The sequence below is a fragment of the Micropterus salmoides genome, unplaced genomic scaffold, assembly GCF_014851395.1.
Source record: "Micropterus salmoides isolate LMB-PRFRI ecotype aquatic unplaced genomic scaffold, ASM1485139v1 Ms_hic_scaffold_11, whole genome shotgun sequence".
Lineage (NCBI taxonomy): Eukaryota > Metazoa > Chordata > Actinopteri > Centrarchiformes > Centrarchidae > Micropterus > Micropterus salmoides.
In genome coordinates, this window is record NW_024040152.1 from 12,046,955 (window position 1) to 12,069,044 (window position 22,090).

Here is a 22,090-nt window from a genome sequence, read left to right on the forward strand (position 1 = left end):
AAACCCAAACCCCTCATCTTACAAACGTTAAGTTTTTGTATAACAGCTGTGTTGGCAGATTACACAGGGCCGATTACAAAACCTCACCCAGTCTGTCACACAGCTCTGATGCCAAAACACAACAATAATGGTGTATCCTTGACAGGAAGGACAGACATGTTTCACCCAGCTGAGCCAAAAAAAGGCTCCCTGAGCGCGTGGGAAAACTCCATTCTCTCCAAATACATCCTGGTCCCATGAAACATCCTGAATACAGAGAATTTACCATTTGTTCTCTCAAACTACCTCAGATACATAGTAGAAAATGCGGAAGTTGACACGGGGGTATGTTGTCACACTTTTCACAAGGTCTAACATTTAATGTGCACCATCCATCACAATTATATAAATATCATACGAAGTGAAAGAAGGAAGTCTTGGGCACATATTTTGTTTTCATTACATCTTCATATATTTTCTCATCATGAAGTTGTAGATTGTTGAATAGAGGGTGTGACTATTTGCCCCATCTGCAGGTAAGTTGTCACACTTCATTGGGAAAGTTGTTACACTGGATTGTCAAAAATTAAGAACACAATTACTACTAATTACTAATGGTTGGAGCCGATGTGACCGGTGAGGTGGGATTGATAGCATAGTAATGCAATTTTTTTTGCATAATTCAGTCTGTCAACGGACAGATAAGGCTTGTGGCTGTCCAAAAGGAGGAAACAGGGCTTCTCATTTGAGCACTTTGTATCATTCTTTCAAGTGCATATCTTTCATCCATCCAAAGGGATTTCCCCCTCTGCTGCCAGGGTGGCCCTTCATCAGGAACTGATTGCGGAAGTTGACATGGGGGAAAATAGGTTTCCCACATAGGCACACACTTCAGCTGCCTGGTTGCCACTAACATTATGTCAGGTGGTGTGCAGCCATGCTCTGTCTTTTTTTGAGAATTTCTTCCTTCCTTCCTTCCTTTAAAAGAACACTTTCCCACCCCTAACCTCTAACATACACTTCCTGTGCTCTTCTTCTTCTATCCCTGCTATTAGCGCTTACTAGTATTTACTGCTGCTCTTACTAGTATGTATTGTCACTTGTAGATCTCTTGCACTATTGATGCTTTGTTGATGATTGTATGTTGTTCCTCAAATGTAAGTCTTTGGATAAAAGTAAACGAAGTAAATGAGTAAATGTAAATATAGTTAAGCACAGTGCGACAACTTATCCCGCTCCACCCATAACAGGCAGCCCCTCACGGCATCTGACAAACCCACAACACTTTCTAAATGAACCCTACAACAGTCTCAAAGATTAAGCTCTTGGGGGCTTCCCCCACCCCACCTCTTCCATGATCTAATTTGGTAATGCCACCTCTTACCAGATGGTATCTAGACAAACCAGTTTGACTTCTGTAGAGAAAATGGAAGTGTGCTCTTCTTCGGAACTAGAGTCAACACACAACACAACTGCAAAAACAGTGTTTTCAGGTTGTAAATACCACTAGCTCTCCTCATCCACATACATCAGATACATTTCAAAAAATATTTTTCTGCAGCACATGGCTATGTGAAATCTAGATTTATGAGGGCCCCTAGTGGTTTTTGAAGGAATTCATTGTTGTTCTTGTTCAACGTAATTCCTCACTTCATGTTCGCACAACTAGAGTATGAGCATGGTCATTTTGCCCAGTTTCAGTTTAAATTAGGTGCATCATAGATTTGATTAGATTTGGTAGTCTAATTTGGGCCTGCGACCCTGTACGCAGGATAAGCGGTTGACGATGAATGGATGGATGGATGGTGTTAGAATTGGAAAAACTACAACTCCCAGCAACCCGAAAGTCATTTACCCAACATACACTTCGCATTTCAGAAGCTGAGGCAAGATGGCGACTAAAATAAGCAAAGAGAGTCCACCTCCTTTTGATTGTCCAACATGGTGAGAAAATGCACATGTGAAAGTTGCACATGTTTGTTTTTAATGCGGTATCAGATGCAAATGAGCAAAACAACGTCCGCTCATTTATATAATTCACCTTTACTCAGAGAGAAGCTGTAGTTACTGTAGCTAACGTTAGCAACTAGCTTTAGCAAGCTAGCAAGCTAAGTTAACCCGTTAACGCTGCCATCAATTTAACGTTACCCACGGCGTTGGTGCTTTCTTTTTCAAGAGAAGATGCTTCACGTGTTAAATTGTTGAGAGTGTCAGTTATGAACAAAATGCGTTCAGTGGTATAGATAGGACCTTTTAGCATTTCTGGTTTTGTCCTTTTGTCCAGACGTGTGGTAGTATTGTTGCAATAGATGACGACCGCAGAAACTAACGTTAAGCGTTTCCATGAACTGAATGCCGAGGTCCAATCACATCTTTTTAAGCATGTCAAGATAAACAAAACTGCGATATTCATGTAATGCTTGTAACGATAAATGTTGCATAAATGAATGTAGACTGTTGATTAACCATCTGTATTCTCTCAGGGCAGGCAAGCCGCCTCCAGGGCTCCATCTAGACGTGATGAAGGGAGACAAACTGATGGAGGTAATGTTAACTGAAAGCTTGGAAATGTTACTTCAGGATACGGTCGCCTTGCCATCAGCTTAACATTATTGTATAGTCGTGTTAAAGCATGTAGTGATGGGTAGTAATGTGTATTGAATGCACCAGATACAAGCCTGACAGTCCACTTTGTCCCAGATGTGTTGCACACTGGGCTTTTCTATGGCTGCATGGCTTTAAACGGTGCAAGAGCATCATCAGCCCCGAGATTTAAGCTTTTCATTGGGAAGCGACACTGTTAAGTTATGGCTCAGGGTCACATAAGAATTGAAGCCTGTTGGCAGACCTTTTTACCAGTTGTGTTACATGACCGTGATTCACTGAAACTGTATCTCCCTATAGAAACTGATCATAGATGAAAAGAAGTACTACCTGTTTGGGAGGAACCCTGACTGGTGTGACTTCACCATTGACCATCAGTCATGCTCACGCGTCCACGCTGCCCTGGTCTACCACAAACACCTCAAAAGGGTCTTTCTCATAGACCTTAACAGCAGTAAGACATTATTCACAATAGTATACTCATTTTATATTTGGAACCAGTGTCTGGGAAGGTTTGACATACATGCCCATGGCTGAAAACTAATAAAACTGACCTTCAAAGAATCATTTTTACTGGTCACTATTATGTACATACATACACACACACACACACACACACACACACACATTAGAGCTGAAATGGTTGATACAAAGGCTGTCAGACAAATAATTTGCAGCTATTTGATAAACAATCATTTTAGTCATTTTTTCAAGCACAAACACTATACATTATCTGGTTCCAGCATTATTGCCTTATATCACTGCACATGTTTTATCTTTGGGTTTTGGATTGTCTGCCTGATTTTACTTTAATTTAAAATCTTTAAGCTGGCAGTTTTTCTTTTAGTTGCCTCACACCTGCTGTGTGTTATCACGTTGAAAGTTTGTACTAACATTAAGCTATCAAAATTTGCTTGTGCAGCAGATGTGCACTCTCTCTTGCAAGGATGTAATGTAGAAGGCACACAGTCATTTTTGGCTAACAACAGGATATTAGGTCACCAACATCTCCACAAAATACTGTATGTGGGGACAGGATACAGCAGACTGGTACATTTTGTGGCGCATCCCTCAAGTCCAGAGGCCCAACATAAAGGGCTCATGTTACACAAATTATTTGGGAAACTAATATATATTAAAAATATTATTAATATAAAACGATATATAACAGAATAGTAAATAAAGAAGTGACTAAGAATACATTTTTTTTTTACAGTAATAATGGCAAGTGGATTCATTCATACTGCAACACTTATTAACTTATGCTTTGGTTCACAGCACCATCTTGAAGTATCATTCTTTTATTATTGCTCCATCTCACAGGGTTAGTGTGACAGCAACACATGTATTGCCACCAGGACTAATCAGTTCCATAATAATGTAACATTTGAAAACAATGAAAAGACTGTCCTAACACGCAAACCATCTTATTTGGCTGTCACTGTTTTAGCACACGGTACTTTCCTCGGACACATCCGCCTGGAGGCACACAAGCCTCAGCAGGTTCCCATAGACTCTACAATATCTTTTGGGGCCTCAACACGGACCTACACCATCAGAGAGAAACCCCAAACCCAAGGCACCGCTGGCACAGGTGACAGTAAGACAGGAGAGGATGAGGAGTTGAAGGGACTGCTTGGGCTTCCAGAGGAAGAGACAGAGCTGGAGGTACATTCAGTTTCTTGATGAGAAGATTGTATGAGTAGTATTAACGCAAAATGCATTGTCTGAAATTTGAGGAACATAACATTAGCATGACCTCTAGTGATTACAGGGCCAGTTTATGCCCATTGCCTGTTTATTAACAAGTAATTATGTTTCCCTGATGTTATCCTGCTCAGTCTGGTGTGTTGTGCTGTGAAGTAATATGTTATTAATGCAGATACATTACCCACAATTTTCTCTTGCTGTCTGCATCCTGCCAGAACCTGACAGAGTTCAATACAGCTCACAACAAGCGCATCTCCCTACTGACCATAGAGGAAGGTAATCTGGAAATCCAGAGGCCTAAGAGGAAACGGAGGAACTCCAGGGTTACCTTCAATGAAGAGGACTCCATAATTAACCCAGGTACAAATCAAAGTGAAGGTGACGCCGAAGAATACACAAAGAAAGACCCATACCCTTAAACAACTCTGTTGTTTTTACAGACAATACCAAACAAAAAACATTTTTTTTGGTGGATTGTTGTCATTTATTAGTCTTTTAAGATTCTTGTGTGAAAGTCTTACAACATGTAACTGAGAAGGAAATAACTTAGTTTGTCTTTTACCTTTTAAAGTTTACTCCTAAACCAAGTTTACTCTTGGCTTGAATATATTTTCCTAATTTGCATTTCTGCAGACAATAAAATTAATTAATTAGCTTCAATTGATTGGAAAGGTTTTGCAGCGAGAGGCCTCCTGTCATACAGAAATATAAAACTAAGCTTAATCACTGTTCAGATATGTGTATTTCTACTTTTCAAGAGAAGGAATGCATAAATTATGACACTTGTATTTAAATACTTACAGAGGATATAGACCCCTCGGTGGGACGCTTTAGAAATATGGTGCAGACTGCTGTCATCCCCATCAAGGTAAGCTTTGTTTACCTTTTGCTCAGACATTTAAAAATGTCTGAACAAAAGTAATAACTGTTTCTGTGTAACTTATTGAGTGAGCATGGCACCAGCATTAGTGCTCAGTTAAATTCTGTTATAATAACAAAAGTAGCATACTCATTGTTTTGTTTTACATGCTAATGGGAAATGGGTTAGGTGTATGATCTGCAAAGGTAGTAAATGTGTATTGTGAGGGGCTAAATGGATGACTTGCTGAGTTAATACTCATCATTCCTGCTGCAGAAACGTAGATCAGAGGGCCAAAACACTCTCGGCCTTGATGACGTGACTTCAAAACGCATTCACGGCTACAGCTTAGGCGGTGGTCTCTATGGGGACTTGCCTCCCACCAGTCATGAGAACCAGCCAACAGGAGCACCAGGAGGCGCTTCTATGCAGGGAGGGCTTCCTCTGCCATTCCCCAATCCAGCACCAGAGGTGGACCTGGCCCCAGAGGCTCCTCAACCCCCTGTCACTCTCAACCCAACACCTGTCACGGCCCCCTACTTACCAGAGACCCACAACGAACCACGCAAAAAGAAGTATGCCAAAGAAGCTTGGCCAGGCAAAAAACCTACCCCTTCGCTACTCATCTAACCAGTTTCTTAAAGCTGCTGACTCTCAGGTTCCAGCAGATACATCAGGGACTGTGACCTGGCAGAGGTGGAGTCATTCACCTCGCAATTTTCTTTTTTTATTTGTTCATCAGCACCACTCATCATCATCACAAAAATGTTCCTGTGGTTTTTCAGAAGATGTAATCTACATTACTAAGTCAGCAGTTGATAGGTCAGAAAACAACAGAATTAACATTTATTTACAAGATCCGGAAATGAGTATTTGAGCCTCAGAGTGGCAGTTAGATATGTAGACGGCTACATGGATATAATGGGTCACTGAGTTACGTTTTTGATGTGTTGGATGTAAAGTTGGATTTTTTTTTTTTACTAATTTTTTTTCCACTTTTTGGGAATTTTGATAATGCTGTTAAACAAATGGCACAAAGTACTTTTATATTGGATATTTTACTGTGAGAAGTCAGATAAGCCAGAGAATCCATACATGAAGTCAGTTTCTATCAAAACACAGGGCTGCTTTTTATTTTGAAGACCTATTGATATAATGTGCTTAAATGTTTTACTCACTGAAACATTTCCGTTTCACGTGTTAGACTGATGTGACATCAACTGAATGAAGTGTCTTGTATTTCTCCTACAAGCCACGAAGGTGATTTGTGCACAAATGTTTTCGGGGAAGGTTTGGCTGCAGACTTGCAGATGTCATTGTTTTTGGCCTTTTTCACTAATCTTAACCTTGTCCAAAATCTATTTGTGGCATCTCATGGAAGTGGTGCTTCTAGTTATCAATTTGGATTCTCCTGCAGATAAAAGCCATTTGCGCTGTCCAAACAGTATGTTGATCATATTTGTCCTTTGGCTTTTCCCACTATATTGAGTTTTAAATGGTTTGACTATTTTCCCAGCTCCATTAAACGATAAATACAAGGATTTTACAGTTTTCTACTTGGTGAGTAATTGGACTGTTAAATAGCTGAATTGGAATGGCAGAATAGTAACAAATTCCACCAGAATAAAAAGTTACTAAAAACTGAATGATCTGGATTTATTAAGTTTTTAAGTACAATTAAATATATACAATATACTGTTCATGTTTTGTTTGCCCTGAACTGACTTGAGACATAGTAACAGTGTCTTTGCACAGTAACAAAAAAAATATATATAACCGTGTCAAATGTGTAACGAACAGGCAGAACACCATGTAATTGGTTTATATAGAGCGTAGGCCAAGTGTGAAGGTCCCATGAAATGCTATTATTACTTTTTAAGGGTAATTTTGCTAATTTATTTAGCTTTTATTCAAAGATGAACAGTAGAGCAGTGACAGTAAATTACAGGAGTGGGGAAGTGACCTACAGTAGAGGCCCTTATCTGTAATAACACCCAAGATGTTGTGGTCAGAGTGTATCGTATTCATCTTCACCACAATGCTGCCACAACACCTCTTTGTAGTTCCTTTCGAAAGAAGTGGGACATTACATTGAAAGTAACACTCTTAGGTAAACACAGGGGCTAGTAGTTATAGTTAGAAAGGCGGTTGAAGTTCGTAGAACATGCAGAAAGATCGGATGTGGTCGGACTCAAGGACCTTGTTCGCACCACTAAAAATGCTGTCCAGGAAGGAGCTGTTTCTAGGAATTTCTCTGGCCATTTCATGGGATCTTTAAATAAGAAAAAGGTTGAAGATCAGAGATCAAAGGCAGACGTTTACAAACTGTGCTGGTGACTTTTTGTCCTTGTGGGCGTGTGGATTTTGTAATCATATGACTGTAAATAAAAAATGAATTACTTTTGACTCAACTCTACAGTGATTTCAGTTGTAACTGATGTTGAATTGCACTTTCTGATATTAACTGCCTGTTTCCAAATTTATACCTGATGAAAGGTCCTCTAAAGGCAAGTCATTTGATGGCTTATATACATTAGTGAACAGCACAGACTGAAAACAAAGTGTATTTAGAGTCTATTGTATTGCATACTGCACCTTCCTACAACTTTATTCTGAAGGTAAACACTGACCACATGTCTCAGGGGTATTTTGGTTCTTTACTATTCGTTCAACTCAAAAGTGAATCCTCACACAGTGGCAGTAAATTTTGTTTAATGTTTAAGCAGACAATGTGTCATCACTGGTAGTAAACTGTTAATGTTTTATGCAGAACAAATGTATGGGCTTTATGAAATTGCATGGTGAAACCTTTTGACCTGTTCCTGACTCAGCCTCCACTACGACTAAAACTAAGAACCACTAAATGTATTTATCTTGGATAATTAATTTATAAATGAAGACAGGACTGTCATTTTTCAAACTTTTACATTATTACAAACTGATTTGGTGAAAATATCCTACCATAATATAGGTCCAGTTCCCTTTTCACAAAAATGTGTCATTGAAACTGTTTAGTGTGAGAAAATCATTAGAATATACAAATTTCTTTTTCAGGCAGTAATTCCCCCTAAAACGTTCTCAGTCACTAAATAAAATACTGCACAGATAATTTCATCATTATCTGTGTGTTAGATCAACATTTCCCTAACTGAGTTATGTATTTTCCAGGTTTACAGCATTTCCTGCAGCTTTTTTCACTTTACTCTTCTGGGTCTACAGGTTTGATCTTGATGTGGATACCATTGAGTGAGCGAAGCACCAGCCTAGGAATTATCTTGGGTTCCCAAGCGGGGTCCTCTGCCAGCTGGTATCTCTTCAGTGTCAGGGCTGTCGCCACTTTCAACTCATTCATGGCAAAGTTCTGACCAATGCAGTTTCTGAGTGAGAAAAACAAAAACTAGTAACATTATGAGGAATATGACGATAAATACTTTTCAGCCATAACATAGGAGGACAGCAACATACTATGTGGGTAGTAAATTTCAGCCAACAATAGTTTTATGGTTGAAAAAATTAAATCAATAACCCAGTATTATTATTTATGCATATGGACTGACAAAATATTAGAATAGAGTCTACAAACATCTGAGTCAGTTTTGGTGAGTATATATGTATATGTGTATATGTGTGTGTGTGTGTGTGTGTGTGTGTGTATATATATGTATACACACACACACACACACACATACACACACATATACACACATATATACTATATACTTCTATAGAGGACTACATAGTATTTTCATTTGGGTTTGTGCACTGTTTAAAGTTGGCTTGTTTACTCGGAGACCTAATGAACCCATTTTATTGTGTTGGTGAAAGGGGGGCTAGTCCTAGGTTAAACATTTACACACTAATAACCTCCCTTCCTAGTTCAATGTGACTTAAGTCACACAGTAGCAAGTATGGACAAACCTTGGCCCAGCAGAGAAGGGAACAAATGCATGAGGTGATCTGCTGGAAGCATTCTCTGGATGGAAACGCAGAGGATCAAAGACCTATGTTGACAAAAGATGAAAAAAAGGTCAATGTGCCTTTAATCACACGTTTTTTTCATCTGTCCATGGAGAACTGAATGAGTTTATGCTCATTAACACCACTTTGAGCTGGACAGCTAACCAACTAGGGCACACTTGATTTTACATTAATTATGCACCAAAATTAACAATATGTCACTTCTTTTATTTTACACATTTTATGTAAAAGCAGAGTGCTGGCCATGCAAGGCAAAGAGAGATCACACTTGTGCACAGGTAAGCTTTCACATCATAAAGATCAGAAAGCTCTTAATGAAATTATCTTACTGACTTACATCAGGGTTTTCCCAGACAGCTGCATTCCTGTGAAGCCCATACACACTTGTTCCAATCTGACAACCTATAAATCAGGAAAAAAGTTTTATATAAGGATTGTGCAGGGACTGGACACATACAAACACACTGAACTTTAAAGAGTCATTGATTATTGACAGATGTTTGCCTATAAACCTGCATTTGTTTATGAAATTCTGTAGAAGAAATCTGGAATATTTCCATTTCATAGAATGGTGCTGACATGAAACTATATGAAGTCTTGGATATGGATATTTCACTCAGTGTAAATATAACTTTATATTTAGCTTACATTTATTTTAAACTAGCCAATACAGAAAAGAAAAAAAAGGGGGAAATGTGGATTAAAGGGGAAATGTGTTTTGTTTAACAAAAAGGCCATAGATCAATTATTGAAAACCATTTGAGACAAAGCCAGTATGAGTTAATCATGAGATTCACCAGTTAGTAAAAGTTATTTTGCATGCACAGCGTGCCGTCTTAATCTACATAAACATTTCATAAACATTAATAACTAACCTCCGGGTAAAGTCCTTCCATCAAAAAAGGTCATGGGTTTGGTGATTTTTCTGGACACTCCCGGTACCGGAGGGTAAAGACGGAGGGATTCTTTTATGCACATTGTTGTGTATGGAATTTTACTCAGATCCTCCCTTACAAGACAGACATGCTGAGTTAGTTGTCAATATTGGAAACAAAAAGTTCGCCTAAATCAGCTGTTGTTTCACTTATTTGCACTGCATATGGCAATGTTTTCAACACATAAACCTACCACTCCATGGCGTCCTTGCCATCCAGAACTTGAATGATCTCATCCCTGCAAATCTTCTGGTGCTCTGGGTGGCAGGCCAGACAGTACAGGATGAAAGAGAGACCACTGGCTGTGGTGTCATGGCCCTCAAACATGAAGGTGTCCACTTCTGCTCGTATATCTTCATCTGAGAGACCCTGCTGCTTCTCATCCTGAAGGTGAGATAAAAGACAAAAAAAAATTAATAAATAAACAAGTAATAAATATACTTGTTTAAAGTGTCACTACTACTACTACTACTACTACTACTACTACGACGAATAGTCACTGTCTATTTATAAAGCACTTTGAGCACAAGTACCGTGTGTAACAATTAAACTATTATGAAAGAACATAAACTATACAATAAAGTTAATGGCTGTCAGGTTAGTACTGAGTATTGGAGGTCAAGGAGCACATGCCAGCCTGGTCCAGTGGTCCACGTTTTGTCATGCTCCCCTTAATTTTTATCAATCATTAACAATGCAGCTGAAAGAAACAAGACTCAGGTTAGCAAAATAGGCTTGCTAGTGTTGGAGCACTTTTGTTTGTCACCACATGAATCATATTGTGCAACTTTAGGTCTGCTCAACATCCACAACCTCCTTGAAGTGGCTCTATGCCCCCTAGTTTGAGAACCACTGGTCTACTCCAAACTCTTAATGAAAGTAAAATGTTTAAAGTTGGTCCTGATATTTTGAATTTGTTTAATTAACATTTGTTAAAGCTGCCTTATCTTTTGGTCTGCTAAGTAAATATTAACATGGCTATGTTGGTCAGCAAGAAAGTTGCATGGGCAGTTCAGAGCAAGCAGAAGCTTTAGGAATTTGAGTGGTTGTCTTCAGGCCCCTGCTGAAGAGTGCCGCATAAACCTAAAAGAGAGGACTGTTGCCTTTGTTAGTAGCCATTGATATGCTGAACATGAGAGCTTATCCTCAATAAGAACAGCCTTCTGTTTCCTTTTGCACTGGGATTTTGCCACTTGCATTTGATCTCAGGACATGACATAATGTTTGTTTTTTAATGTTTATCTGACAGTTGGTGTACAAGTACAGGATGCTCACTTAAATGTTTGTGGTTTGTTGTCATTACATTGAGTGAAAGTGAGAATCTTTAATTTTCTGGTCTCAGTAGATGGGAACCGATTTCACATAACATACTCTTGCAAACAGAAGGATGTCCAGAAAATCCAAGTTTCTCTTGGCCTGTATGCGATCCAGCTCTTTCTCTTCCTTTAGAGCTTCTTTCCTCTTTCTTATGACTTTATCTTCAACAGACAAGATAAGACAGCAACGTATATATAAGTGTAACATATCAACCATAAATACCAAAAGCTCAGTGTATGGGTGCCCTGTATTGCAAATTAATCAAATCCAGTATGATTGATATTTGGCAATTGTTCCAGATTGTCATTTATCTAATTGTGTGTTCTGATCTTACCTGTATGACTGTGAGCCACCCTGAGTGCTTTTCTGTATCTGAATCCATGGGGGCTGAAGTAGAATATTAGGTCGTTGTGGTATGGAAATATCCTGAACCGCAGGTTGATTAGATCACTGAGCTCATACACTGCTTTGATGTATGCATTTTTCCCACTAAAATAAGAACATACAGTAGGAAAACATTAAAATCTAAATTAAAAGCTGAAGCAGAAAACAACTGAGAACGCAGAACTGAAACTGTGACTTGCGAGAAAAGGTTTGTATGGACTCGCCTCTCAGTCTGACAGTTGCTGTTGTGGCTAAAAGCACACTTCAAGATGCTGTCGAGTGTCATGAGGCTTACATGTTCAAACAATTCAAAGGACTCATTGGTGTCTGCATAAACTTCCCATTTGTCCTGGCAAAAGTGAGAGAACAGATGTTCATTCAACTCATCTCAACTGACTTTGACACAAAATGTGTCATCTAGACAGCATAAGTCTTTATTTTTTGAACATTACTTTTTTTTTTTACCATTATAGTCTTTATTTACTTACTATGAATTATGATTCACATACATAATTTACATACCAACATAGTTTTAGCTGAATCTGACATCAGCTTAACGTATGGTTTCAAAACATCATAATGGAAACCTGGAGTCAGTAACCTTCTGTGCCGAAACCACTTCTGACCTTTTGACACTAATAAGCCTTCTCCTGAAGACAGAAACAGACAGTATGACTGAATAAACAAACGCACACAACACTGCACTGCAGTCATTACATGCATTAAAAATCAGAATCAAAGAGGAGAACACAATAAAGCCCAAAGGCTTATTTATTTCATGTGTGGTCTGCTAGTGTAAAACACTTAACACACCACAAGATAAAGTAAAACAACAAGACAGCAAGTGAAGACAACACAATCAACATATAAATACCAGGCTGCGGGCCTCGCTATGTCAACATGCTCTTGTTTTCTTGGTCATAAATAACTTCTTTAAGGCCACTTTAAATGTGCTCTGTGAAATACTCAATTTCAGATTTGTGGGCAGATTATTCCACTGTAGTGCTGCACTGTAGATAAATGTGTTTTTGCCTATTTGTCTATTGAATCAAAAAGCTATGAAGTCTGTCAAGCTACCTCTTCTAAATTAGCTATGACTGTCTCTTAGTAGTGAGAAATAATTAATTAAGTACTTCGGTAGCATCTTTTTAACAAAGCAGCATCTTAACATAAATTGTTATTTTTTTCCCCCACTGTCAACCAGTTAAACTTTTTAAAATATGCAGGATCAAGATGTGTCCGTGGATGAACTTTTAATATAAACCTCAATTTATTTCAAACGGTTGTAGTTTGTTTTTGAGGTGTTTGTTAGTGTGTGAAGAATTGGGCTGTCCAGAGAGGTAGTATTCTCCACCACTGTTTTATATTTAGTTGCTGTACAAACATAACAAAATCACCTTCATATAAAAAAGATTGCATGAGGCGGCTGCTTTCAAGTCAGGAGAAAGGCAAAGCAGTCTTACCAATCCAAGACTCAATAAACCTATATGCGAAATCATCTTTTGGCTCTGTTAGGAAACAAACAAATAAAAATGTTGTTACACTGACCTTTGGTTAGTCAATGGCCATGTGTAAAACACAAAATTGACTACAGTGTTATAATGGTGTGTAATTTCAAAAGACCTTTAAAAAAAAAACACACATACCTGTTGATGCCAGAATGGTTTTCACATAATCTGGATGATGAACGTTAAGGAAGCAAACAAAGGGACCAAACCACAATGGGAAAGCATAAGGGTACTGCTTTCCCCATTTCACCACCTTGTCCAGGTCTTCCCCATCTTGTTTAAACTGAAGGAAAAATTAAAACATAGGAAACTTGACCAATCAATCTCCTTCATATATGAATTAATCACTGGGGAGTACAGTGTGTTTGCCTGAACTGTGAGGTTTACCAACTAAGTGTCTCTATTGAGCAATAATAAAATAAGTATTTAGATCACTTACTTAAGTAAAAGTAGCAAAATCATAACTTAAAAGTACTCAATTAAAATTCAAAGTGTTGTATTCAAAATGTTTACTTGAATTATAGTTTACAAATATTAAGTAGTTGATCCTCACGCTGTTTAAAGTTAATAATGTTAGATTAATATTTTTTTTGACAATTTTGGGGTGTAATGTATAGTTTAATAATTGCATGATGTCTCCTAGGTCAATGTGTAATCGTGTTAAATAATGAATAAATAATTTAAATAATTAAATAATCGTCATTATGATTTTTGCCAACCTAGCAGCCCTAATGCTAGTAGCCTAATGTCGTACACAAAGTTGCAGTTGCTGCTACATTAACGTTACTGTGCTCGAATTACCTCTAAAACATGTCCAAACAGCCAGTGTCCCGGCGGTCCTGGAAAAATTTCAGTATTTCGAAACGCATCCCTTCTTTTAGCGAGCAAAATGTTTAATTTATGGACGACTGCAACAAGGCAAAGTAGAGCAAACAAGTGATGCATGTGAAGCCATTCCAGCTGAACATTCACGAAAGCTTCAGTTAATTCCATCCCGATGATGCCCGTGCTGAACGCAACAAATGCTGGCCTATTTGCTCGATGAGAAACAGTGAGGGGCAGAGCAAACTCTTCAGTAGACGGCTATGACGTAATAAGCGGAGGCGGGCGGCGAATCTGCCCGGGTCTGTTCATCAAATGATGACTTCGCGTGCTGACGGAAATGCCAGATTTTTTTGTGAAGGCAAGAAAAAATTGTAGAGAAGTCTTTTGATGACCGAGTTGCCAAGATGTGAAATTTAGAGTATGAAATTCCAGTAAACAACAGATTATAAGGAAGAAGAAGAAGAAGAAGAAGAAGAAATTGATTTACCTATTTAAAATAAATCAGAAAGAAACATACAGTCATAAAATCACAATGTCTGTAATATTTTTATATACTCACATCAAGCTTATATTGTTTATGTTGACTATCTCCAAACCATCAAAACTTTATAGGGCTCATGAATGAACAAAGCAACAATATTAAATTTGTTAAATCCCAGGCATAAGTGAGCTTGTTGTGGTTATGTGACTCACATCTGATTCATATTGTTCATGTCTTGTACATTTTTCCTCTGTTAACCTAAATAATATTTGAACTTTGAGAGTAGGCTACTCAAATAAACCTTTACGGTAATAAGACTGCAAGAAATTTCAGCAAAATCTAAGCAGATGAGTAAATTGTATTGTAACAACATTAAGTTTTTGATTTACTCAAATAGTTTACTTAAAATCGTTTAGATATATAAACAGCAGAACTTAGAATGCATATACAGCAATGAGTAAAAATAGTTTGACACCTTTCTATATAAGAAATTACAATTGTTTCTTATGCACATACCATATCTCACACCTATGCAAAAGTGGAATAAATGTCACACACTCAGAAAAATAGCGTGGGCAATTTCCTCTGTATTGGCTGTTGGACCACTTCCGGTGTGTCAATGTGAACTTAGCTGTTCCTCTCTGTCTAAAACCCTGATGAGTCTTTGATCTGTGTTTTGATGAGCAGTAACAGTGTAATCACTGAGGGGATGTTCTATCTCTATCTATAGTTTTTTTTTTTACAGAAACGTGATTTTCCTCAAAGACAATGCAAAACGGCTTTATTCTTCTTCTGATTATTTGGAACTCTTCCACTTTTGCATCAGGAAACGGTGAGTAATTGACTAAATAATTGATATTAAACTGTTATTTAAATTACAATTTTGGGAAGTTACTGTTGTCTGGCAATACATTATTCATATTTTACAGTACTGGTGTATAACAGAAAACATATATTTCGGCAGACGCAAATCACCTTCAGTTCCCGCTGGGATGTCAAGCTGTGATACCTTGTCAACATTCCAAAAGTGACTCAGACTCCTTCCAATGGTTTTACAAGAAAGATGAGCATAGTCACAAAGTCCAGTTATTTTTTCAAGATAAGACAGGAGTAGAGCGCCATCAGAAGTTCTCTCGTTCCAGAATGAGGGTTCTGCGCAATCGTTCCTTGGTCATTCATCCTTTAACAGAGGATGATCAAGGCCTTTACTGGTGTGAAAATTGTTTTCAAGACAAGACAATTGTCAAAAATTGTCAGAGTAAACAGCCAACAGTCTTCAGTGTGAAGAAAGGTCAGATCTATTTGCATTGTCTCTTAAAACTAAATATAGAGTAAATATAAGTACCCAGCTCCTTTGAGTATCCAGTTCTCTATTCAAACAAACATTTTTTTTCTTCCAGAAATTCTGAAAGAAACTTATAAGACATGTTACGTTACTGCAGGCAGGAGTTTTACTCATGCCTGTCCGGGTGAACCGACTAACTTAAAATGGACTTTTGAAGCAAGTCACATGGCCGCACTCAACAACTCTGTACAAGGACCAGAATTATACATAGTGACTTCCAACAAGTCTATATACATTGTCAATGTTAAAAGAGCAAATGCTGGGAAATATACCTGCTGGACAAGTGGATGTGATGGACACAGACAGAAGCTACTTATTATCAACTTGTGTGTGATTATTGGTGAGAAAATTAAACTAAAATTATACATCCAATGTCATATGTTAAAATTCAAAGGTATAACTGAAAATCTTTTTTGCTGCATTACAGTACATAACAGTGAGGATTCATCTGTTTCTTGTGCCGTGATATGTAACCTGGAATTCAGTAACATCGCAGCAAACAGCACATCAAATGTGGAAACAGGCACGATGACTAAATCAGTGTTTGTAGATCCATATGGGTCTTTAAACTGCAGTGCAAAGCAGATGTTTGAAGGATACAGTACAGTACAGTACAGCACTCACGGACCATCAAATGCTGTAAACAAAACAACAGGTAGGTGTTTTGCCGTATCTCTGGAGTACATGTCCCTTTGTCTTATTTAACTTCCTGTTTATTGCTTGTTTAGTGGTCTGCTACCTTGAAACACAAGTATGATGAAGTTGAAAGAAAATGTGAAAGATGAATGTTTGGGTTGTATCCACAGGTTGAATGCACTTTTATTTTCGCTAAAACGTCAGCGAAATAAATGTAATGTAAAAGGAGTGGATGTTTGAGTTTGGGCTGGGCAAGTTAATGTGGCCCACCTCATTTTGTTTCTGTTTCTTCTATCTCCAAAGCGTTTCCTGTTCATCTTTGTTGCTGCGGCTTGAATGGCAGTGCTGTGGTAAGTGTTTTTGTGAAGATGCCATTAACTAATACTATATACCATACAGCAATGAACTGCCCTGTGTGTTTCTGTTTAGGTAATGAAATGTCTTAATTCTTACTGTAGGTGGAAGAGGATGCTTCAGTGGTTTATTCATCAGTTGTCATCAGGAGACCTGCTGCAACAACAAAGAGTCATATTACTCACAATGATTGTGTGTATAGCGAAATAAAAGTATAAAGAAAAGGTCCCAAAGATTTGTTTTTGATTAAGATGTTCAATGATAGTGTCATATGATTAAGTATTAGGGTAGTTATTTCATGCTAAACATGTAGAACTTAACAGATAACTAAATGTAGCGTATATTAGAATAGGGTAACACACATATATATATATATATATATATATATATAAATATATAGCCTAAGGCAATAGCCCGGTATACAGATATTTATATATGACAATTGTGTTTCATTAGAAAATGTGTTTTTGATCTCACCCACTTGGTTCTGAAGGGATATTTTAAAGCATTTTTCCTAACTAAGTGAAGTGACCTAAGCAACAGTCACAATAAGTGACTGATTGAATTCTCTATTAAAAAAAGTACTTTATTAGTTACTTTGCTTTATTTTTTACCCTTCCAAACAACATCATATCTGGAAATCATACTTGCTCCAACATGACTGACAATTCAAGTGTTTCAAGTCAAAATATTAGTCCAGATGATTTTGGGTTTGATACTAATGATTGACAGCTATTTTTATATAAAACTTATATTACATTTACATTTACTCATTTGGCAGACGCTTTTATCCAAAGTGACTTACATTTGAGGAACAACATACAAGCATCAACAGAGCATCAAATACAGCACAAGATCTACAACTGGAAAAAAGATTGTCGTGACTTGCCTATAAGGATTTTGTTTACAACCCACCCCTGTCAGTCATTGGTTAGGTAGATGTATTAGCATAGTGGTTTGAAATTAGCAGTGGAAATCTTTTTAAGCATGTTGCCCAAGAAACTACAATTTGATCTAATATAATATTTCTCATCAGAAATATTATATATTTTCAACAAAATTTACTGCCTTCTTTAAAAAAAAAATTTAATAAAAAAAAATCTCTATGTACTCCGAATGTGCCTGTTCCCAGCCTTGACAACCACCACCATGTGGGCTCGGGGGGGAAGCAGGTAAATAATGAAATCACATGACTTTATCTCTAATTCGCGGGAACTGGTGGTGTTACAACTGTTCATTCCCAGTCTCCCCTACTTGTGATTGTAATGGTAGGCTACTAAAAGTATTTTTTACAGCAGTAACTTATAATGTTACTTATAATCGGAATAGATCTTCTACTATTACTTACATATTAATGCGTCATTAATAATAATCCAATGATATGCCTGTGCACTGAATGAGACCCTCATGCATAATTGTGCATAATGATTTTATTGAGAGTTAATTTTTAAAAACTTCAGTACATTTAATAGTACATTTAGCTACTACTAATAAGTTTATTGGGGAAAATCTGTATGCAGGAATTTTACTTTGTATTGCGTATTTTAAGCTAGTATTACCAAAACATCTCTGGTATTACCATAGGGTATTCCCAGAGAAGGACTTTGGTCTTACTCATAGGTATTGCTTCACATCTTGCATCACTGGAGTAAATTACTCCAGTAGGTGGTTGTAATGCGCCTCACAGTTGGATATCAACTGCTGCGAAGACGTCCTAGAGGAAGAACAAAGAAGGACGCTTTTCATCCACTGTAATTATTAACCGAACAGTTTGACCTTGTTTGCTTATTATTTTTGTAGTCCCATTTAAGCAATTTAACGTTGAAACGCTTAGCACAGTAACACGGCTTACATTGTGGCTAAATGATGATATCTAAGTTAGCTAACGTTAGCTAGCTAGCATTAGCTGGGTAGCTACAAGCGGTGTGTCTATTGAACAAACCGGTGAGGCCTACCTGATCCTCGGTCTTTACTGTGGAGGCTCTACCGAAGACGAACAAACCAACATTTACCCGGTTTTCTTTACCAAGTGAACAGCATTTTTTCGGGCTTTCTCAGGAAGAAACGAAGTTACTGCTGCGAGTGAGTTTTTAACACTAACGTTAGCTGTTAATCACACTAATTAGCTTAGCTCGCTATATGTTAGCTTAAACTGATGGCCATAACATTAACTTCACGTGTAAAAAGTTGACAACTCTGTTATGTGTTTTCCTTCTTCAGACTCAAAAACATCTTAGTGCCTGAGAAAAATGGAAGCACCTCCTGTTACAGTGATGCCTGTCACCGGGGGCACAATCAATATGATGGAATACCTGCTGCAAGGTAAGTTTGAAACATCCACAGCTGAGGATAGGAAATGAAACCTCTCACTAGACTAATATTACTACTACAACTAACTAAGTGTTGTACGAGGCATGAAGGACTGATTGATAGAAAGAAAATACCCGATGAGTGGCAAGGTCCATGGTCCTGTTGGTGTGAGAGACCCGGGTTCAATCCCCCGCTGTGACCCATCCACCAATGTGTCCCTGAGCAAGACATTTAACCCCTAGTTGCTCCAGAGGCGTGCGACCTCTGACATGTATAGCAATTGTAAGTGGATAAAAGCGTCAGCTAAATGAATAAATGTAATGTAATAATTTAAGATTCCAACAACTGCCTATGTTTGAAAGTGCTGTAACGTTAAAGAGAGATAATTGAAAATTTCTTATTTTTAAGATAACAACCGTCTGTATCACCTTAATGCATAGAAGAGGAGAATCTCGAAATATGGTTTTCCTACGAGTGTTACCACTGAGAAGGGGTATGTGGTACATATAAGGGATGACAAATTAAAGGAACAAACAACACAACAAGTGCCTTAATGAGGTGTTGGTACACAACCAGTTGTATGCTATTGGCATACATTTTCTGGAACTCTAGAGGTGGGATGAAAACCATTCTTCCTAAACATATCTCCTCATTAGGGTCTGAGCACGACTGTGCGTGGTCCCTATTGAATTTGTAAAGAATATATATATTTTTTTTCTTCTGCAAAGTAGGCTCCATTGACAGGGCCTAAACATACTCAAAAACTCACCAAACTTTGCACACATGTCAGAACTGGTGAAAAATTTGTATTTTATGGGTTTCGCGCATGGGCGTGGCAAAATGACTCGCTAGCGCCACCTAGAAAATCGGAAAAAATCAGCCCCTTGTTCACGTTCAACCTACATGCACGAAATTTTCTGGGGACATGTATCATATCAAGACGCACAAAAAAGCCTCAAGAACCCATACCCTAAACTCAACAGGAAGTCGGCCATTTTGAATTTTACGGCAAATTTTGGATGATTTACACACTCCATACTTTGACGAACTCCTCCTAGGGATTTTGTCCGACCGACTTCAAATTTGTGCTGTGCCTTCAAAAGGCATTGAAGATGAAAAGTTGTGCTATCTGTGAGTTTTCATCAATGGGCATGTCCGTGGCGTGGCGTCAAAGATCAACTCTTCGCCATGACACAGGAAGTTGTTGTAACTTCAGTGTACATGCTCACATCTGAACAAAACTTTACGTGCTTGATACCTCTCCCACCCCGCAGACATCTACACACCAATACCGATTTATATTCATAGCGGCAAGTGCTATGTAGCTTCACATAGGTGACACAGGAAGTGACATATAACACCTTCATGCGGCATCTGAACCGCGTAGCAAATTCACAGCCGCACTGGCAGAGCTCCAGAATGTGCAACTTGGCCGGCTCACACCCGGACGCGCTACAAGTGCGAGGGCCCGCCCAACGCTGCTTGCAGCTTTAATTTGTTTTGTTTTTTGATGATGGTGGTGGAGAAGCCCTGTCTAAAATGTCACTTCAAAATCTTTTAAAATAGTCTGACCTCATTGATATAAACGAGGTGGACAAGATATTAGAAACTCACTGAAATGCAGTGGTTTGAAAATTACTACAAAACCTTTTGCTCAGTCAGTCAGGGTTTATTGCAGGACTGTTGTATTACAGTGTTGTATGAGACTGCAATATTACCGGCATGGCAATGGTGACAACAGATCTTGAACCTTAACCTTGTTTATTGTGTAAATGTGTATTGAAATTACAGTCAGAAATCCACCATATTCTGCAATTCATATCATCACATTACATTGTTAATATAACATTAATATATATTTTTTACATCTTTCTACCCTTTATTAATTCAGGCAGTGTTTTAGACCAGGCTCTGGAAAGTCTCTTGCATCGCCTTCGAGGGCTGTGTGACAACATGGAACCTGAGACCTTTACAGATCACGAACTGGTTTATCTTCTGAAAGGCCAACAAGGAAACCCTTTCATTCTGCGTGCCCGGCGTTCCCTCTCCCACCCCACATGTCCATGGCACCTACGCTACCTAGGCCAACCTGAAGTGGGGGACAAGAGTCGCCATGCCCTGGTGCGCAACTGTGTTGATGTGGCCGCCTCTCACAGCCTGCCAGAGTTCCTCAATGAGATGGGCTTCCGCATGGACCATGAGTTTGTGGCCAATGGGCACATATTCCGCAAAGGTGCTATGAAAATTGTGGTTAGCAAGTTGTCTCGCATCCTGGTACCGGGGAACACAGAGAACACAGAGCGTCTATCACTTTCATACCTGGTGGAGCTGAGTGTGTTGGCTCCCGCCGGCCAGGACACTATGTCAGAGGACATGCGCAGCTTTGCTGAGCAACTCAAACCCTTGGTTCACCTGGAGAAGATTGACCCCAGCAAACAGAGGCATTGAATCATTTAGAGAGCCAAGTCATCTCTGACTACCATGGACAAATAAGAGCTCCTATTTTCTTTAATGATATTTCCGTTTTACCTAAAATTAAATACAGTGCATCTTTGACAGTTACACGTCTTCTGGTCAATTTATGTGAGCTGGAAAATTATTCGACTATTAATTCAAAATATTACTGCATTTCGCCAAAGCATGGTTACAGAAGTTTTGACATGGTAACCTCACTCTTTCACCAATTAACACAGTTTTGGTTAAATTCATTGCTGCTTACCAAGGAGGATGTTATGCTTTTGGTGCTGTTTGTTTGTTTGTCTCTTGGTCAGCAGGATTAAGCGAAGCTACTGTCCTGATATTCATGAACTGTGGTGGAAGGGTGTAGCATGGGCCAACCAATTAAAATTTTGGAGCATATCCGAA

The 22,090-nt window shown here is 38.4% G+C and overlaps 4 protein-coding genes and 1 long non-coding RNA gene across 9 annotated transcripts; 3 read left to right on the plus strand and 2 right to left on the minus strand.

Moving 5' to 3' along the window:
• The first annotated feature begins 1,833 nt into the window (after positions 1 to 1,833).
• Positions 1,834 to 7,558, plus strand: LOC119897309 (nuclear inhibitor of protein phosphatase 1-like). Its single transcript, XM_038710922.1, has 7 exons — positions 1,834 to 1,923; positions 2,463 to 2,523; positions 2,884 to 3,037; positions 4,034 to 4,251; positions 4,509 to 4,653; positions 5,097 to 5,161; positions 5,429 to 7,558. Exons 1-7 carry the CDS (start codon positions 1,871 to 1,873, stop codon positions 5,780 to 5,782), a joined length of 1,050 nt encoding a protein of 349 aa, XP_038566850.1. The 5' UTR covers positions 1,834 to 1,870; the 3' UTR covers positions 5,783 to 7,558.
• Positions 6,120 to 14,333, minus strand: LOC119897307 (cytochrome P450 4B1). 2 transcript variants are annotated; one of them, XM_038710916.1, is made up of 12 exons: positions 14,076 to 14,333; positions 13,413 to 13,557; positions 13,230 to 13,274; positions 12,289 to 12,416; positions 11,991 to 12,115; positions 11,717 to 11,871; positions 11,437 to 11,543; positions 10,259 to 10,449; positions 10,006 to 10,139; positions 9,468 to 9,532; positions 9,071 to 9,153; positions 6,120 to 8,529 (listed from the first exon to the last, which is right to left on the minus strand). In XM_038710916.1, the coding sequence occupies exons 1-12, from the start codon at positions 14,265 to 14,267 to the stop codon at positions 8,352 to 8,354; spliced, it is 1,548 nt and encodes a 515-aa protein (XP_038566844.1). In that variant the 5' UTR covers positions 14,268 to 14,333; the 3' UTR covers positions 6,120 to 8,351. The 2 variants fall into 2 exon arrangements, with proteins under 2 accessions (XP_038566844.1, XP_038566845.1); XM_038710917.1 differs by lacking the exon at positions 14,076 to 14,333 and having other exon boundaries at positions 13,164 to 13,274; positions 13,413 to 13,517.
• Positions 14,334 to 15,181: 848 nt separating this feature from the next.
• LOC119897308 lies at positions 15,182 to 17,141 on the plus strand. 3 transcript variants are annotated; one of them, XM_038710918.1, is made up of 6 exons: positions 15,182 to 15,412; positions 15,545 to 15,871; positions 15,981 to 16,265; positions 16,353 to 16,580; positions 16,865 to 16,911; positions 17,020 to 17,141. In XM_038710918.1, the coding sequence occupies exons 1-6, from the start codon at positions 15,349 to 15,351 to the stop codon at positions 17,131 to 17,133; spliced, it is 1,065 nt and encodes a 354-aa protein (XP_038566846.1). In that variant the 5' UTR covers positions 15,182 to 15,348; the 3' UTR covers positions 17,134 to 17,141. The 3 variants fall into 3 exon arrangements, with proteins under 3 accessions (XP_038566846.1, XP_038566848.1, XP_038566849.1); XM_038710920.1 differs by having other exon boundaries at positions 15,182 to 15,871; XM_038710921.1 differs by lacking the exons at positions 15,182 to 15,412; positions 15,545 to 15,871 and having other exon boundaries at positions 15,917 to 16,265.
• LOC119897311 lies at positions 16,515 to 18,974 on the minus strand. The gene is made up of 4 exons (XR_005443393.1): positions 18,871 to 18,974; positions 18,530 to 18,629; positions 17,015 to 17,071; positions 16,515 to 16,562 (listed from the first exon to the last, which is right to left on the minus strand). It is a non-coding gene; the product is annotated as an uncharacterized LOC119897311 (long non-coding RNA).
• On the plus strand, positions 18,571 to 22,090 carry med18 (mediator of RNA polymerase II transcription, subunit 18 homolog (yeast)). 2 transcript variants are annotated; one of them, XM_038710924.1, is made up of 3 exons: positions 18,571 to 18,666; positions 19,136 to 19,237; positions 21,117 to 22,090. In XM_038710924.1, the coding sequence occupies exons 2-3, from the start codon at positions 19,165 to 19,167 to the stop codon at positions 21,671 to 21,673; spliced, it is 630 nt and encodes a 209-aa protein (XP_038566852.1). In that variant the 5' UTR covers positions 18,571 to 18,666; positions 19,136 to 19,164; the 3' UTR covers positions 21,674 to 22,090. The 2 variants fall into 2 exon arrangements, with proteins under 2 accessions (XP_038566852.1, XP_038566851.1); XM_038710923.1 differs by lacking the exon at positions 18,571 to 18,666 and adding an exon at positions 18,673 to 18,997.